Source organism: Pinus tabuliformis, chromosome 9 (genome assembly GCF_031772625.1).
Source record: "Pinus tabuliformis cultivar Carrire ecotype Pingquan chromosome 9, CPIR1, whole genome shotgun sequence".
In the NCBI taxonomy this organism is placed as follows: Eukaryota; Viridiplantae; Streptophyta; class Pinopsida; order Pinales; family Pinaceae; genus Pinus; species Pinus tabuliformis.
In genome coordinates this window covers 106,245,917-106,265,747 of record NC_142307.1, presented here as the reverse complement: position 1 = coordinate 106,265,747, position 19,831 = coordinate 106,245,917, and the positions used below count along the sequence as shown (strand labels likewise).

The 19,831-nt window shown below is 39.0% G+C and overlaps 1 protein-coding gene across 4 annotated transcripts in view; it reads left to right on the top strand.

Moving 5' to 3' along the window:
• The first annotated feature begins 2,543 nt into the window (after positions 1 to 2,543).
• LOC149147297 (clathrin adaptor complexes medium subunit family protein) overlaps positions 2,544 to 19,831 on the top strand; it is a 32,878-nt gene continuing 15,590 nt past the window's right edge. Inside the window, exons 1-2 of one of the 4 annotated variants that reach the window (XM_089437795.1) lie at positions 2,544 to 2,698; positions 2,955 to 3,065. In XM_089437795.1, coding sequence (XP_089293921.1) covers positions 3,063 to 3,065 — 3 coding nt within the window. In that variant the 5' untranslated portion in view covers positions 2,544 to 2,698; positions 2,955 to 3,062. Of the gene's footprint in view, positions 2,704 to 2,950; positions 3,066 to 19,831 lie in introns of all 4 variants that reach the window. The other 3 variants (XM_089437793.1, XM_089437794.1, XM_089437796.1) reach the window with 3 other exon arrangements.

Below are 19,831 nucleotides of genomic sequence, written 5' to 3'. Positions count from 1 at the left end.
GGCTTGCCCAGATGAAAATCTCCGATCGCCAATACTTAGGAGGGGCACAAAGACACGCCGATAGGACTACAAAATGGAAGATCCTACTATTAAGGATACATCAAACTGAATCTTCCTAGATAAAACGTTGGAAAACATTGCCAATGCATATTTGTTTTATTTGACGATGTTGATCAGGGAAAATGTCTTGATCAACATTTGGGGAAACCCATGAAGTCAAGATTTGTAACTTAGATCTTGTTGTGGGAAAAACACAACACTACCCCACCCATTATTCACTTATTTCTCATTATGGGGACCCTTTGATTGAACAGTTGGTCATATTACTATTTCATTTTGAGTATTCAGATTGCTTCAATGAGTTCAATATGTTCCTATCTTCTTATCATAACTTTTTGATCTCATTTGGTTGTTTGGTTTGCAAATAGCGCCTAATTGAAGATTGGATATTTTTCTCTGCCTTGGCCTATTAAAATGTATAAATTGTACATTACTTTTGTTTTATAAATTTATTTATTTGTAAATAATTAATTTTCAATTGTAAATATTAATTTATATTTTATACATAGCCCCCGAGAACAAGACCAAGTCTTATATTACAAAGTGGCTTTTATATTATGAATTGGCTTATTGATAAAAGTGGAGAAAGACCTATTGAAAAGAATGCATATATCAAATCTAATATTAGAATTTTGAGTCATCGAGACTTTGACATCAAGAGAATCCTTTTGAGAATCCCTGATTTTAAAGTCCGAACCATATTATGAAGAGGCTTAATAAAACGTTTATCCAAAGTTTCGAACCCATTTAATAAAGTGGTTGCAATTATTTGCATTACACATATAAGAATCCATGGATATTGTAATATTAAAGATCTCTAATATAAGCCCCTTTAATATGCAAACTTTGGTTCATAAAACCAAAATCTCCGACATATCTTTGCACCCACATCCCATGTCATTGTTTCCGCTCCCACATATCAGAGGTAGTGCATATTAGAGATTTCCTTTCGAGACACATTTAAAAAACTCTGATAACACCATTCACCGATATTATGATATGTCAACCCTGTCGATATGCCGATACAACATATCCCTCTGATCTTCGATACAACACTCTCTCCGATCTTTGATATTACAGTGCGCCCCCCCTCCAACTTCTGATATCTGCCAGGCTCTGATATCCAGATCCAATATGTGTATTAACGATGGTCTAATTGGAATATCGTGTTCGCATATCAAAACTTTTAAACGGTAATAATTATAAAATGTCGATATCTTAAACCTCAGATTGATGATATTCCTCTGGATCCGATAAGCATATAAACAATGATTTAATGTTGATATTGCATCCGCTCCTCATAAAGATTTCTTTATATTGCAAGTTTTATATTATTGCCATTGTTAAAAGTGAATGAAGAATGAATTTTGTATTTGATGGAAGTATTTTCACTTTCTAATGATTCAAGCTTCACCTGAAGAACTTTGATATCAGTCTCAACTTGATTTGTGGGTTCATGTATTTCCCTTAACTTTGAATTTTCCTGCAGAGAATGATCCATTGTATTGTGCTCTGCTTTTTCCTCAAGTAGCAACTGCTCCAATTCAACTATTCTGTCATCAAGATCAAACTTCATTTTGTCCCATTTTATGGCTTTTTTGGTCACAACCTTGTGAATTTTCTCTTCATTTTCCTCTCTTACCTGCTGAAGCTGCCTCACACATTCTTTCCAAGCACCATCCAAATGGCTAACTTGATCTTCAAGTGCAAGTTTTTGCTGCGTTATGGTATCAAACTGTTTCTTTAAAGCCATTGCTTCTGTTTCAGACACAACTTCTTCAGCTACTGTACATCGCGAAATGGATCATCAAACCTTCAACTACTGGATCAAACACATCACATTGCATCACATCTAGTTGCTATCAAATTTTTGGATTATGTGATGCATTTGATCGAGATCTAGATGCTGCTATTGGCTTCACCTCAACAACTATTAGTCATGCCGGGGGTATTTTCTCCTTTTTAACTAGTCGGCTTTTGCTTCACTTCTTCCTGCATGCTCGGTCAAACTTCTTGTTTCATATGTGCAACTAGTTAGGTATACCAATCCAAACTTAAATGCACATAACCAATTCAAACTTCAAATTTAAAAAGGCCCAAACTTCAAATTTAAAAAGGCCCATACATGTCATTCTTCCGTTTGCCCGGATTTGACTATATGTCTCATCCTTCCACAATATCAATGAAACTTGATAATAACACTTTGTTCGTAATAAAAAAACTATGAATCTACTACAATATTGTGAAGATTAACCTCATAATAGTGAAGATGAACCTCAATAAAAAACCTATCGGCTCAATTAATTAAGCTACCTATTTTCCTTATAAAAGTGTTAACGGTATGTCGCACTTAACATACACGAATACTTTGACATCTTTAAAACGAATTCCGGTTCTCACTTCTCCAAAAGCAAATTCTCTAAAGCTATATTTTCTCATACAGCGATTTACAAGGTTCTACGGTCGGATTTCAAAATCACATTTAACCTTAACTCATATAAAAACATAGAAACAATAAAATAAAAACAATAAAAGGCACGCACCCCATTTCACGGGAATACTCTGTAGTCCGCGCAATATCGTCGGGGGAAATTAGAGTTTTTGCCTCTAAATCCGCAGATCCTGGAGAGCTCTCAAGGTAAGGTCTGCAACGATACATAATTCATCTTTAATTTCTGAATCTATGTTTGCCACAGAATCTATCGATGTTTTTATGGGCAGTTTTGGCCTATATTTTTCCATTCAAAGTTCAGTATATTAAAGCTCTATCCATACATGTTTTTATAGCCAGATCTGGCCGAGAAATTTCCATATTCTTGCTATACAAGCATAGGATTTGCAGGCTTTATTTTGTGCCTTTTCTTAATATTTTTGTTCCACTCACTGTTAGGAAGATCGAGCAATGACGGGGGTTTTGTAACTGCGATTCAAGGTTTTCATCTGTCCTTTAATTTTTTGCGGCGATCGACTGAGAACATTCTGGAATTATCGGGATCTTTAAAATGGTATTGTTTCTTGTACATTTTCGCCTCTATTTTGCAGTTAAAGGTGTGCATTTTCATTTTATCTGAATTGTAAACAAACATGGATCAGAACATTGGAAGCACAGGGTTTACTAATTTCTAAATATCATGGAGATTTTCCGTCGCCTGAAACCGTGATCACCCGTATCTTGATATTGATCTAATGGTAAATTGTATCAAGCTGCTGGAATGCATCTTTAGACGTACTTCTATCAACTATTGTGAACCAGTTCAAAAGTTATACATACCTGGGACCAGATTGGGGTAAAGTACATATTTATATCTATATTTTCCGAGGAAACCTCCATCGAATATCAGGATGGAGGGTGACTCAATCATGGGTGACAATAACAGTTGGTAACCTGGTGGGATTCAATCAAGCTTAAATTCTAACATCAGAGATTTCATTATGAAACCTATTTACCTTGAAACAACAAGTTTGAACTGATTGAACTGGCCCATGACACTACATCTACACATATAATTAAAATATTATGCTGTGAAAGCTAAAATCTAATCACTGGTTACCTTAAGAAAAGAAGAACATCCACAAATTTTAGGCAAATGTTTGACTAATGTTAACTGAATTGTTTACGAAAAACGCTATCAATATCATGATTATCAGGTTCATAAACTTGATGGGTTGATGGGTTCTGGGAGGAGAATTGGTTATGAAAAGTTCAGGATATCAATTTTTTTTAGAGAAATATATAAATATACTTAACAAAAATACAAATAATTTGAAATAATTGCAGAAAAAGTTCATAAAGGTCCATAAAACTAGTAACTCAAAAACAGATGAATGAAAATAAGTTATAACGTTATTTATTATTATAAAGTGAATAATAGACCCGGGACTGTGGAGCTCTAGCTTTTTTATTTTTAACCTTTTATCTTATTCTCTCTTTTATTTCACATATAAAATATTGTTGGGATATTTTGACTTTTAAACTGATTTTTTTACAGATCTAATTGCATTTTTAAAGGAAAGTTCAAAATGTCTATTTAAACTAGTTCTAACTTCTATTGCTCCGAAAGGTTAGAGGTCTTGTCAAGTCTGAGCTGGGTCCACCCGGACCTGATAACTATGTTCAACGTAGCATCTATATATGTATCTATTTGGTTTGTCTGTTCTTTTTAATAAATAAATTCCCTTCACCTTCTTGGACTTGAGTGTTCAGAATGGGGGTAACCGGTACATTGCCAGCGTCTCGTGTGTTGTTCCCCTTTTCCCTGGTTTTTTGGATAGAGGGCAGTTTTAACTGTTAGCTGCAATAGCTGCCGGTGACCCTCCAGCATTGGGTGAGAATGGGTCTCGCAACCTTCCTCAGCATTACATCTTAGCAGGAAGCGTTGAATCGACTGAGCTATCCCATGGACTTAAATTTGTAATCTATGCTGAGAAACAAAATTAAGTTTTGTTGAGCGTCAATATACATCGTCTTAGACAAGTTTGGGTTTGGTGGCTCAACATATGCACCCTTGCGTAATGGTCTTGTATGTGGAAGGTAAGTCTCATCTCTATACCATAGTATCCAGCCTCAATGAGAATATCCCATAGTATCCAGTCTCAATTAGTATAGAATCTGGATGGGAATGGAGCTATTCCACTTACTCTATTGTCAAACCATTAACTCGTGTGTTCACTGTTACGTCTAAATGTTGGAAGAAATGTGATGGGTTGTTTCTGGTTGCCGGGCCCCATTTTGAGGCTGTTTTGGGTTTTTTCTCGTCTTACAAAAGAATGAACTAAAAAACATTCTAATTAAAAAAAAGAAATTAAAAGGGGGCCGTTCAGGATTTCATGGCCCACAAAACCAGTTTTTCTTGGGGATGTGTCCCCTAGGGTGGGGGTGTACTCTCCATGTTTCCCATCCTCCCAAGACGGGGAAACTTGGGAAATGTTTACCATGTCTCTTTTTGGTGAAACTTGGGAAAATGTAGGGAGGAATGTTTCTCCAAGGTGAGAGACACGTTTCTGCAAAAGGGGTGCTTGCGGGCATCCCCTTCAAAAAGGGTTGGGTGCCCCACTGCCCCCTGAATTTTGCCTAAAAACAATAATTTATGAATAAAGAAGCCTAATATTCAACCCTAAGGCCCTACTAATGATATATAATTAATGGTAGTGTTAAATACATTCTTCTTTATCACATTTACTTAAAATTTTAACACTACCATTAATTGTTCTAGGATGTTTGAGAGTGGTTCCAACCTCATTGGATTTGATATGGAGAAAGTGGAATTTTAGATCCCACAGATTTAACAGTTTTCAGGATTTTAGGGTTGCTGGGATTGCAACGTTTCCATTGGATTCTATCATGTATGAGGGTATGGAACTCACATTTGAACAAGAGCAACTGAGCCCTCTAGGTACCTCAATGACTCAATGATGGTGGCATTGATTGTTGAACTCCTTTGTCATAACCCTAGTAAAAATCTTCCCATCACTCAAACAAAATCTTGATTTGACATGTTAAGCTTTTTCTATCTTTTTTTAATGCTTAAAGGGCGATATTGATGATGAGGATTGCAATATAGGCAGTGATTTTGATGATATGTAGGTAGTTGTAGCATGATTTATTTTGGACTATAGAGTCCGTTTAGAGCCCTTTGTTGATGTATTTTTGGTTCAAAGATGGATTGCACTCGGTGCTATTTTAGTTATATGCACCCTTGCTATATATTGCTATATATATGAGAAGCATTGCATATTTGTGTATAATGGTTTGGATTCATATGGATGCACATGAATATCTACATATTTTTTTCAAAGTTTGAATATTTGTGTCTATTTTGGCCGATTGGTTTTTTGGTCCGGTTATTCTCCCGTTCCTAGTTTTGGGGTCGATTGGTTCACCGTTCGATAATTGGTTTGGTTCTAATAACATTGGTTCATTGGCCATTGTTCAATTTCAATTTTAACTTTGAGTACTCTCTCCGGATACTGATGACCACAAACTGAGTCTTTGACTTGTCACCTTTTACTATTTGGGTTTGAGTAATTTCAATTTACTATTCCAATCTTCATACATTAACATCCACTATTTTACTTAGTACTAATCAGATTCTAGAATAATGAATGATGGATTTAAATCATTGTAGATTCTAGAAGGATGATTGATGAATTTAAATCCATGTAGGTTCTAGAATCATGAATGATGAATTTAAATCAATAAATACAATATTTTCCGTATTTCTATTTCATTGAATCATTTATGATGTACGCATCTTTGTGTTTCAGTATTGAATTTGAATCTGAATCATTTTTTTACACACAGACACTGACATCCCTTGTCCTCGAATTTCCCTAAAATTTGGGGGTGCTCCCACATGTCCCACATGCCCTGGTGCGTCTCCCCATTTCTGTGTCCCCCCATCCTGGAAAATTGGTGAAACATTGCATAAAACTTATTGTACGAAGTTTATGGGCAATTCTTCCCACTTCAAATTGCAATTCCAGCAGGCCAGCAGACCATGTGCATTTGGGAGCACACCAAAGGGTAAATTTTAGTAGTGAGGAAGGGATTTTCACAGAAAAACTTGTTGCAAAACTTATCCAACCCTGTTTCCTGTCATGTCATTACTCTCTCATCTAGTTTCTGGTAATTTTTTACGCATATGCTTATTGTAGGAAGTGACCCATAGATGATTTATGTAAGGCAGTGTAATTATTGAAACAGTGCAAAGGAGTTGCCATTATGCCATTGGAGACATGATTATATTTCTTCCAACGATGTATGAAGTATTAATCTTGCTTGACTAGTGCAAATTCACAAGGAATGTGGCTCAATTACGTGGAACACTTGGGGTTGTGGGATGCGTTAATTTTTCCATTATAATGGATGTATTCTTTGTGCACTATCTTTTGAACTATGGTGATTTACATGGTAAACCATAGCGCTTTTTATCCATTGATGCATGCGTGGACCACTGATATGCAAATGTGCTAATTGATAGGGGTCAAAATTGAATGGATTTAGTCTCATTTGTTTGCTTGCTTTTTTTTCTTACTTCTATAAATTATGCACACTTGTATGTTTCTACTTTTGAGAGAGATGATCAAAGATCTTAGATGCGTCTCGGAGTAGTTTTAAGGAGTAGCAATCTTGACTAATAAGTGAATAACAAGCCGTGGGAACTCTAGAACGTCATATTCTTGCATCCTGCATCATCTTGTGGGGGTTCTCCTAAGGTCGATCCTCCCCCTTCCACAATGTGTCAAAGGGACCATTGTGTTTTACAAAGAATAGAAACTAGCGTGTAGTACCTTGAGGCTTGCCCTCATCAACAATGACCATATTTGCAATAATAGCTGGAGAGATCACTCCTTTACCCAATGATCATTCAATTGGAGCCACCCTTCTAGGCCTATTCACGTATTGTTCAGGATTGGGTGCATAGGTTGCCATGTGTAATGGTGTACCGTGTGTTCATATGGTCTCAACTGTGTTGAGTGATTGATTGAAGTTGCCCTATGTAGAACTCTATTGGCAGATCCCTTTGATGAATGATAGATATCACTTGGCTAGCATATTGTCAAACACATTGCTAGTCTCTCTAAGATTGGGGGAATTTGTGTTTGCTTAACAGATGAATTATACTATAGGGGCTACGGATGCAACTATGCAATAGCATTCTGTTAGCTTTGCATATTGCTCCGAAATGTTCTCCTGTAGCAGCATATTCATCTACATCATCCTCAGTATGGTGACCTCAGCAGAACTGTACCACTTTGATAATAATGTGGATGAATGTGTCGTTGAAAAAAAAATGATGTGGATGAAAGTGCAGCAACAATGATGTTGGATCCATACACCCATCAGCGCGCAGCTGCTCACAACAGGTCCATCCCTAGGTGTAGCAGTTCCTTACCTGTGAATGTGTGCACAACATTTCTGGTGGAGTGAAGGCTCAACAGTGAACATTAGTTGCTTTTGGAGGTGAGCTACAGTTATCTAGAGGGGTAGCAGGCACATGCATGCTGTAGTTATGCATGTGCCAGTTCTAAAGAACTTCAGATTTAGCTTTTCTTTAATTAGAATTTGCCTTCCAGATTTAATTTGATTTTCCTTATTTAGAGAGGGCAGTTTATCTCTAAGTTTACGCGCAGGTATAATTTATAAAGGGCTTGCGTTTGTTATATTTAGAAAGTGTTTTTCCAGAGTTAGCACAGCTTCTAATCTTGGACGAAAGTGCATAAGCTAGAGGTGTTCCGAGTTTAGCTAGACGTAGATTTCTAGGCAACCTTCTTACTATATACCTTGGTATGCTTTTATAGGCAGCCTTCTTATTATATACCTTGGTTTGCTATTCTAGGCAGAAAATAGGGTTAGGTTTTGTTTTTGCAGCCTAGATGCGCCATAGGGTGGTGTGCATTCCATTTCGGTGTACCCTAGCCATGCTTAGGGTAAAAAAGAATGGTTGGATAGGTGTGTGACTCATTTAGTTGAGTAGAAGTCAGAGTTAGACAGTAAGGTTTTGAGTTTATTGTATTGTAATTTCTATCTTATTGTGTTAATACACAAATGAGTGATTCAGAGTTCAGATTTATACTTGATTTTCATATTTTCAGTGTGATGTGTTTGTAGAATATAGCATTCAAATTTTGCACTTTTCATAGGAATTTATCAGCTTTCACTTTCCTAGTTTTAGGATTCAAATTTTCCAGTGCAGAGTCTGCCTACCATGATCTGAAATTTTAGCATGGTATCAAAGTTCAGATCTGGAATCTTCCAGGATTCTGATAATGGATAGGACTGACAGCTTTGAGACCGAGCTGTCAGAGGATTCAGTGGGTGTGATGCCCTTGCTTACATGATTGAGGTGATTTGGAACTATGATAGGTTGGATGTTGTGATGTCCTAGGTGCTCCAGTGATTGCAGGTATAATTTATAAAGGGCTTGCGTTTGTCTCTAAGTTTATCTCTAAGTTTACGCGCAGGTATAATTTATAAAGGGCTTGCGTTTGTTATATTTAGAAAGTGTTTTTCCAGAGTTAGCACAGCTTCTAATCTTGGACGAAAGTGCATAAGCTAGAGGTGTTCCGAGTTTAGCTAGACGTAGATTTCTAGGCAACCTTCTTACTATATACCTTGGTATGCTTTTATAGGCAGTCTTCTTATTATATACCTTGGTTTGCTATTCTAGGCAGAAAATAGGGTTAGGTTTTGTTTTTGCAGCCTAGATGCGCCATAGGGTGGTGTGCATTCCATTTCGGTGTACCCTAGCCATGCTTAGGGTAAAAAAGAATGGTTGGATAGGTGTGTGACTCATTTAGTTGAGTAGAAGTCAGAGTTAGACAGTAAGGTATTGAGTTTATTGTATTGTAATTTCTATCTTATTGTGTTAATACACAAATGAGTGATTCAGAGTTCAGATTTATACTTGATTTTCATATTTTCAGTGTGATGTGTTTGTAGAATATAGCATTCAAATTTTGCACTTTTCATAGGAATTTATCAGCTTTCACTTTCCTAGTTTTAGGATTCAAATTTTCCAGTGCAGAGTCTGCCTACCATGATCTGAAATTTTAGCATGGTATCAAAGTTCAGATCTGGAATCTTCCAGGATTCTGATAATGGATAGGACTGACAGCTTTGAGACCGAGCTGTCAGAGGATTCAGTGGGTGTGATGCCCTTGCTTACATGATTGAGGTGATTTGGAACTATGATAGGTTGGATGTTGTGATGTCCTAGGTGCTCCAGTGATTGCAGGTATAATTTATAAAGGGCTTGCGTTTGTCTCTAAGTTTATCTCTAAGTTTACGCGCAGGTATAATTTATAAAGGGCTTGCGTTTGTTATATTTAGAAAGTGTTTTTCCAGAGTTAGCACAGCTTCTAATCTTGGACGAAAGTGCATAAGCTAGAGGTGTTCCGAGTTTAGCTAGACGTAGATTTCTAGGCAACCTTCTTACTATATACCTTGGTATGCTTTTATAGGCAGTCTTCTTATTATATACCTTGGTTTGCTATTCTAGGCAGAAAATAGGGTTAGGTTTTGTTTTTGCAGCCTAGATGCGCCATAGGGTGGTGTGCATTCCATTTCGGTGTACCCTAGCCATGCTTAGGGTAAAAAAGAATGGTTGGATAGGTGTGTGACTCATTTAGTTGAGTAGAAGTCAGAGTTAGACAGTAAGGTATTGAGTTTATTGTATTGTAATTTCTATCTTATTGTGTTAATACACAAATGAGTGATTCAGAGTTCAGATTTATACTTGATTTTCATATTTTCAGTGTGATGTGTTTGTAGAATATAGCATTCAAATTTTGCACTTTTCATAGGAATTTATCAGCTTTCACTTTCCTAGTTTTAGGATTCAAATTTTCCAGTGCAGAGTCTGCCTACCATGATCTGAAATTTTAGCATGGTATCAAAGTTCAGATCTGGAATCTTCCAGGATTCTGATAATGGATAGGACTGACAGCTTTGAGACCGAGCTGTCAGAGGATTCAGTGGGTGTGATGCCCTTGCTTACATGATTGAGGTGATTTGGAACTATGATAGGTTGGATGTTGTGATGTCCTAGGTGCTCCAGTGATTGCAGAGACAATCTATACTTGTGATAGCTAACAGGTCGCTGATTGGATTTATTTGGCCGATTTGTTTATTTGAGGTGTATTCCAGGAGTTGTAAAGATGACTACTGTTGGTCTCAGAGAGTGATTGTCTGGCAAGTAATTCCAACTTTACACCTTGAAAGTGCATGCTGCGAACGCTTACAGAGGTTGATGCATGGAGCCTAGATGAGAAGAAGGTTACTCACCTTATTGATCTAGTGAAGTTGGCCAAGCACACCAAGAAGGTGACCAAAGTGAAGCAAATGAACTGGATCCTTATTCAGTAAAGGACCATTTGATCCTTCATTGGTTGATGCACGCTGCAAACACTTACAGAGGTTGATGCATGGAGCCTAGATGAGAAGAAGGTTACACACCCTATTGATCTAGTGAAGTTGGCCAAGCATACCAAGAAGGTGAACAAAGTGAAGCAAATGAACTGGATCCTTATTCAGTAAAGGACCATTTGATCCTTCACATTATGGAGATGAAGATGACAGACGAGATGTATGATCACCCTTTACCAAAGTATGATTATCTCTTGTAAGATGCTATTGAAGACCACCGTCCTTGCCTCACACATAAGCAATATAGACACAATGGCTAGCTATGTGATAAACAATATAGACACAATGGGTAGCTATGTGATAAAGACCATTGAGTTGAGAGATCAACTTGTTGTTATAGGAGAAACGATTGAGAATGAAGAGTTGGTGCCCATAGCAAGGAGTGGGGTCTCTTCATCTTGGGAATTGTTTGTTTAGGGTGTTCGTTTTCTTGACCAAACTAGAGATTGTTTTGCCAGATCAGAGGAGTTCTAGAACCTAGTCCTCACTAAAAAGACGAGGAGAGGAGGCAAATAAGGAGGACCTAGGATGGGTTAGAAGGGCAAGGAAAAAGAATTAGATTATTTTAACGAGGGGAAGAAAGACATGAGTCACATGAAGTGTTTCAAGTTGCCACAAGATGGGCCACTAATATATGCATCTTAGTGTCTTGAGAGAAAGAAAGCCAAGCAACAACAACAAGGGTTCATAGGGAGTGTATCAACTTCAGCTAGAGCAAAGACGTTTATATCTAGAGTTGAGACATCTTTCTTCAAGGTATTTTGCCTTTCAATCAACACTATTTTTGGTGCAAGGTGGTATGTGGACGATGGAGCATCCAAAAGCATGACCATCAACAAGGCAACATTTATGATGACATACATGTAGCCTTAGGCAATTATTCTGTGTGTCCAATTACTAGAATGAGCTATGGAATTTGTCTCATACTAGCTTTCAAGTGATGTTCTTAAGCAAGATGATGTCTTGTATTTCTTGTCTTAATGAAGACTTCCTTCACTTTCTTGCATCATATATCTACAATATATGGTTGAGTTTGATGGTCAATAAGTAATCATTAGAAGCCTTTCCATCAACACTATTTTTGGTGTAAGGTGGTATGTGGACAATGGAGCATCCAAAAGCATGACCATCAACAAGGCAACATTTATAATGGCATACATGTAGCCTTAGGCAATTATTCTATGTGTCCAATTATTAGAATGGGCTATAGACTTTGTCTCCTACTTGCTTTCTAGTGATGTTCATGGGCGAGATGATGTCTTGTATTTCTTGTCTTAATGAAGACTTGTTTCACTTTCTTGCATCATAGAGCTACAATATATGGTTGAGTTTGATGGTCAATAAGTAATCATTAGAAGCCTTTCCATCAACACTATTTTTGGTGTATGGTGGTATGTGGACAATGGAGCGTCCAAAAGCATGACCATCAACAAGGCGACATTTATGATGGCATACATGTAGCCTTAAGCAATTATTCAATGTCTCCAATTACTAGAATGGGCTATGGACTTTGTCTCCTACTTGCTTTCTAGTGATGTTCTTGAGCGAGATGATGTCTTGTATTTCTTGTCTTAATGAAGACTTCTTTCACTTTCTTGCATTATAGATCTACAATATATGGTTGAGTTTGGTGGTCAATAAGTAATCATTAGAAGCACAACACTGAACTTAGTCAAGTGTTGGCTAAAGGAGTTTTAGATGCTAGCCTTTACATGCTACTTGTTGATATAGTAGAGCAAATATGGAAGGATGCCATAGTGGAGGAGTGTCCTTTTGGCTTTGTGGAGACAATTTCAAGATATATTGTGGAACTAGCGATTGATTCCATGCATGTAGCTGATGGGAGTATGGAAGTGTGCAAGTACATGTTTATTGTTGAAAGATTTTATCAGAAAGAGGAATTTAACTTTGAGGAGGTTCTTACTCCGTTTATGAGAGGATATTTTTAAAAATAGGGAATTGATCATGTTGAGATTTTTGCTTTAGTTGCTAGAGGTTTTGAGGTGCATGGGTGAGATATCCATGAATTTAGATTGAAGGCCCTATAATAGTTGATGGATGCACAAGTAATGTCTTTTAGGATTGATGATTTTTTACACAAGTTGGGATTTTGCAAGTCTACCCCAGATTTTGATTCTCTATTTGATAGATTTGGTCTTGTTAGCTTAGCCCTATATGCAAATGAGCTTATCATTGCAAGAAGTCTTGAATCACTCATGATGTGGTGTGAGAAGCTTTTGATTTGTGAAGTTGACATGAAAGACGGTAGAGGTTGGTAGGTTGTTGATGGGGCTTTTGTTGTACAAGGGGTTCACACATTGAAGATTTTGAAGAGATTTAAGAGTATAGAAGGGAGCATTGATTTAAAGTTAGGTTTCTTCACACTCATTATTGGTCAACATTTTGAAGAGACCTCTAGTAGAGAGGAAGTTCAAGATATTGAGAGAGTATCTTAGTTTGGTGGAGAATACCTTCCTTGTAAAGAGGGAATGTTAATGTATTGCTTTAGGGTGTTCTCTTGTAGCAGCATATTTAGTTGTAGCATCCTTGGTATGGCACCCTTTAGCAGATCTATAAAAGAATGATGATAATGTGGATGAGGATGCATTGGCAATGATGTTTAGATCCCTACAAGCTTCATTGCACACAAAATCTATACCTTGGTAGTGGGCATTGTTGCTACGAAATCTAGCAGGCCTTGTGAGAGGACTCACAAGGGGAGGGCCAAACCCTATGGAAATAATGAGGAAGGATTGCCATTGTCACCTTAGCAGCTTTCCTCCTGCGGTTTAGTGGAATTTCACAAGGGAGGCTTCCCTGTATTCACCTATAAAGGGCTCAAGGTGATATAAATAGGTGGAAACATACCTTAAAGATGGAATAGGCTTAAATCTTTTTATGAAGGAACCAAGGATTATAACCCTAGATTGGCTAAAGATTACTACAAGCTAGGGTTTATTGATATGCAATGACAAAGGAGTACTTAGACATGTAGAAGTTAAAAGAAGGGTTCACTTAAGGATAAGATCAACAAAGCAACAAGGTAGACCCTCAAATAGGCTTCAAGTTGAAGCTTGGTTAGGGATTAGGGTTTCTAAGGCACAAAGTAGTTTGGGAAGGATGACGTCAGCCCGATTTGAGGAGGATCACCACAACAATGCTAGATTTTGTGTTTTAAAGGTTTATGGAGGAAAACCTAGAATTTCATCCACAAATACCCAAAGTTACCACTAAAACAAACTGGTTGTAGAAAAAGCCATACCGGTTGGCCTTAAGAAGCCTAGGAGAGAGCAAAGAAAAGAAAAGAAAATATTGCAGTTTTAAATATTTTTGATCAACAAAATCTTGGCCAATGCCTATTATAATTTGGGCAATTGGAGTTTTAGGGCAAATCCTTAAAGGAAGATGAAAATCATTTGAAGTAATGGGGGAAGGATAATTTTCCACTTGTAAAACCAATGTTGCACGAAGCAGGGACAAAGCGAGGACGTTTTTGGGAAGTGGGGACGCAGAAGCGTCATTTCCCAAAAATCTAGGAAGCGAAGAGTCTACTATATATATATTTTATATTTTTTTGCATTTATATAAAAAAACATCCAAAATACCAAACTAGTTGTAGAAGATATGGAAGCATGCATATTTGTACAAAAATCAAGATAGATATGGCATCCATTGTACATTAATGATTAATTATTCGAGCATCAACCATTTAGATGCATCAATGTTAAAATTGGCAACTAGGGCCAAATTCCACCTTGGGACAACTCATTTGATGGAGATGATGATTGCATTGGATTCCTCTTTTTGAGAGGTCTAAGATTGATATAAAGATCATCTCATTCGAACAAGTATAAGTGTGATTTTGAATTTATGACCACACGTGCAAATTGTTTAGGTCGGCCTCAGTGTAATGTAGGCTCAAGAAACCCAATGGATGTGTCTCTTCACCCACAACGAAGTGTATAAATAGAAGAGACCTCACACCTCATTTGGACATCATTCACTCACATTCTTCTCTCTCTTCATCAGATTGGTTCGTACAGCTTGGGGCAACTTCTCTCTCTCACACGTGTGGCAAGGAGGACGATTTTCTAGGCAGAAAATTACAGGCCGAAATTTCAGACTTCAGGACTAGTGTTGACCAACGTTGACCGAGGCTATTTTGACTGAATTTGACTGTGGTTTTGAGGGCATAATTTCGCTTTCTTCAAGCCGCATTGACTGGCACAAAAATCGAGAATTTTGGAGCTGTTTGACTTGTGTTGATTGCAGGGATAATTGATGGTTGACCAAGTTTGACCAGAGTTTTTGGCACTATTTTGGGTTGACTTTGACCATTGCTGGAGGTCGAGTGACTGCCTTTGACCAAGCTTCAAAGGAGGTATTTGACTGCCTTTGATCGAGCTTCAAAGGAGATATTTGACTGTTGTTTTGACCAGTGCTGACTTTCTAGTTAGGGCTGAAGTTTGATAGTAGAATTTGATAGGGCTGATTCGACTTTGTATTGTGCTAATCAATTTGACTTTTGTACTCTGTGTGTGTGCTGAACTATTGAATAATAATAAGAAGATTTGATCAAAGGGTTTTCTCCACATTGGGGTTTTTCCCTGACATCCGCCAAATCTGGTGTCCTGTTGTCTTGGCTTGTCTTCTGCATTTGTTTTTATATTCTATCTGCATTTACTATTAATGTGATTAATGGTTAATGTGATTGCCACTAGAAATAATTAGAAATTATCACTGGGTTGCTAAAGAAACATTGAAGTGAATTATGCCAAGCATAGAACATACCATTGTTATCTAAAAATAACAATCAACCATTTAAAATTTAGATTCTTCTCCTCTTTTCTAGCCTTTGCCTCTACATTGATTGTTTAGGAATATTAGTCAACATTACCCAATTTTTATCAAACTACCTAATCGAAGCTTTAAAATATGGTAGAAAATGCTTAACATGCTTGATCGATGATTTTGACTTGATTGAAAGGTAATTTTTTGCTAAGGGCATGACAAAGGAGTTCAACAATTAACACCACCAACACTAGGGTACATATAGGGCTTTGTGCTCTTTATTAAATGCTATTCACATACCCTCATACATGATATAATCTAATGAAATGCCACAATCCCATTGCTCTTGAATTCCTCAAAACTGTTAAGTCTGCTGAATTTTGAATAGGATAAATTCTATTTTCTCCATGTGAAATTTGATGAGGCTGGAACCACTCTCAAACATCCCGAGTCATTTCATGGTAATGTTAAAAATCTAAGTAAAATGATGAAAATGAAAAATAAAGGAGAATGTTACTTTTACTTTAATAAATTAACATTACCATGAGGGAGGATCTAGAAAGTATCTAAGGAGCATCAAGGGAGCACCTTGGTAGTGCACGAGAAGCCCCAACCCAACTTAAGTCAGAAAAAAAAAAAAAATATAGAACCCTGTGGATTTTCACTGTAGCCCACAAATGTACCTTTCTTCCTAGATGCTTCTAACTTGTTTCTTTTCTCTTTAGGCACATGAAAATACGTGGGACAACCAAATTTTTTGAAATGAGAAACATAGGCTTCTTACCAGTGAAGACCTCCTTGAGAATCTTGAAATCCAAAGCTTGATGCGGGCTCCTATTTTGTGTTGAATTTTCTAAGTCTATCCATTAGAAAATTAATCTGTATTCTGCTGGTTTATTTCTTCTACTTGTTTGGATTTGAACAAGTTATTTAATACATTTAAACACTGGAATAAACACAATACAGTCACAACATCTATAGATCAATAATTGAAAGAAAACAAGCACACAAGTGACACTGTTATTTTTGGACAAATGTCCCCAGAAAAACCCAATGTGGGAAAATCGGTGCAACTACTCTGAGGGCTATATTATTATGTAGTCTTTCTGAGTACAACTGGGTGCCTAACTAGCTCACCTGATAGAGCAAATATACGGCAACAATACCTCTATATTCGGAAACAGGTATTCAGCAAACCTGTCCCATGAAACCCTCTCCGGCACAATTGAAGCTCAGCGCTGGCCCTTCTGGCCTCTACGTTAGCCTCTTGCTGATCTGCGTCAGCCCCAGGACCCTGTGCGTCAGCCCTTTGAGGCATTGCGCAACCTCTGGGACCCTTTGCGTCACCCCAACAACCTTTGCGTGGATGACGCAGTCCCTCTAGCCTCTACGCTGTCTCTGCATAGCCTGGACTGGCTGCTGCTCTTGCTCTCTCTACTTCTGCGCTGGTCTTCCAGTATTGTCTCTGCCTCTTTGCCTCGTACTCACTGCCCCACGCTGTTGATCACTAATTCAACTTTGTTTAGCAACCCTACTCTAGCAAAATGAATGACTGATCACTCTGGTGTGTTCTCCAACTGACCCTCAAGCCTCTTCTTATACTTTTCTCGTTGGTCCATCAACAACTGAGATTACATCTCTAATCAATGGCTAAGATTAAATTTGGCTTGATCCATGACTTTTGGAACCTTCTAACCCAGTTTTATATTAATACCCATTAATATTTTATTTTTCCTAAGTTTAGACTCAGGAACTCCATTAAAAATATTAATTATTTTAATATCTCGTAAACTGGGTGCAATCTGTCCAAACCATTTCTGGGTCTTGGAGATCTCATTTGCTTTAGCCTCTCCACCAATTTTCATGGCTAGAGCACATCTGATGCTATCCCAAATCAACACTCCCTCTTAGCGAGGACTGTGCTCTAGTAATACTCCACACTAAGCATTACTCTGATCATACGGCACCGGTACCTGTGCTAATGCTAGGCCTTCCCGCTCAACATCCTCTGCATTGCTGCATCATGTACTGCTGCCCATGGCCCTGCCACTGCCACTGTTGCATCTGTATGGCAGCTCCCTCTGCATCCGTGCTGCTGTTGGTCCATCCTCCCAACATTGCATCTGCACTGCATCCCCCTCTCATCATGTTGCATCGTGTTACTGCATACTGCTACTGCACTGCAACTTAGTTACTGAGAAGTAAGTAACTGATCCACCCAACATCTGACATCCCTGTCAGGCTAGAAACACTCTCGATGCTGAAGCTCTCTCTGCTGCTAACAAGTGCTCCCTTTACTGACCTCTGCGCTGCTGCAACAACTCCCTGCATCTCGCACTGTTGCACACCTCTCTGTGCCATCCTGCATTGGTGCAACACTCCTGAGCCTCTCGCATTGTTGGAGCCTGCTAGCCTCGCACTGCCCGAGGACTCCTGCACTATAGCACTCTCTGCCGCTTCATCCGCATTTGTCTCTACCGACATCCGCCAGTCTTGCTACTCCTCTTCGAGGCTCCCGTAGCAAGGTATAATCCAACTGGTTGGGTACCTCAAGGATCCTGCCCCTCATCGCCTGTAGTCCTCCTGACTACAGTTCGATGTCTTTCCACTTCTTCTCAAGTGGCACATGAGCACTCATGGCACAATCGTCATCCTCCTCGACCTCTTTCTCCGCCTTCGTTGGTGCTGCGTTAGAGTCCGAAGCCTCTCCCTTACTCTTCTTCCTCGGGCATTGGTTCGCATAATGACCCAGTTCCCCACAATGGAAGCACTTGACCTTGGAGAGGTCCTTCTTCTTTCTCTTCTCCTGCTTTCCTGCAGATGCCAGAGCCGCATCCTCTTCCTCTTCCTTCTTGATCTCGACTTTCCGCTACTCCCCGCCTTGTTCAATCGCCTGATCTCCTCTTGGCGAAGAGCCGCCCACAATTTTTCCCAATTTGGAAGACTCGCCTTGCCCAGTATGCTCTGGACAAATGTCTTTCACTCCTTGGAGACTGTGTTAAGTGCGGTCCCCACCAACATCTCCTCATCCGACATGGCCCCTATGGAAGTTAGTTGGTCCCGGATCTCCTTCAATCGACCGAGGAAGTGATCTATCTGCTCCGCCTTCTACATCTGGTATGACCGCAACTGATTCTCAAGTAGCATCTTCCTCTGCACGGAAGTATGCTGGTACAATTTTTTCAGCGCTTCCCACATCTCATTTGCCGTCTCCTTCTCGGCAATATGTTGGACCACATGATCCTTGACCCCATCAAGGATGATGCACTCCTCCTTGGCCATTGCCTCCTCGTACTTCTCATTTTTAGTCGGGTCAACTAGGATCGCCACTGCTTTCAAGGATGCGATATCTGTCTAGAATGGACAAGATCCTGGCCTTCCAGACCACAAAGTTGGACGCTCCGTCCAGCTTATCTTGATCCCTTAGCCCATTCACGACCATCTCTCAACTCTTCTCTGTTGACTCCTTCGAGAGTCTCTACTTTCCACCTGGAAGTACTCTGTTCGACTCCTGCAGAGGCTCTCTACTTCCCTCCTAGAAGTTCTCGATTCGACTCTTGCTGAGTCTCTCAACTTCCCGTCTGGAAGTTCTTGGTTCGACTCTTCCGAGTCTCTCTACTTCCTGTGTGGAAGTTCTCTTCTGGACTCCTTCTGAGTCCCGATTTCCCTCTTAGAAATCCTTTTGCCAACGTCAAGTTGCCCCTCTCCGATTGCCTGTGCAACTGCAACATTGATCTAGATTCCTTGGCTAGAAATCCGCCTCGGTAGCAACTCCCTCTACCGTGGTCTTGCCTTGTTAGGTACTGTTTTGACCACAATACCCCACTAGCTTTGCTCCGCAAACTACCCACAGCCTCATATGCCCAACAACTGAAGGATTGAGCCTCTTGGCTTTGCGCAATCCCGACACCGACAAACCAGCTCCTTTAGCCAACTGCGTTAGCCCTTCTGGCCTCTGCGTGAGCCTAATTCTGCCTTCCTCAGCCTCTACGCTGGCCTCTCTTTGGCCCAGACTGATGATGCAGTCCCTTTGCGTTACTCCTTTCTCTGTCG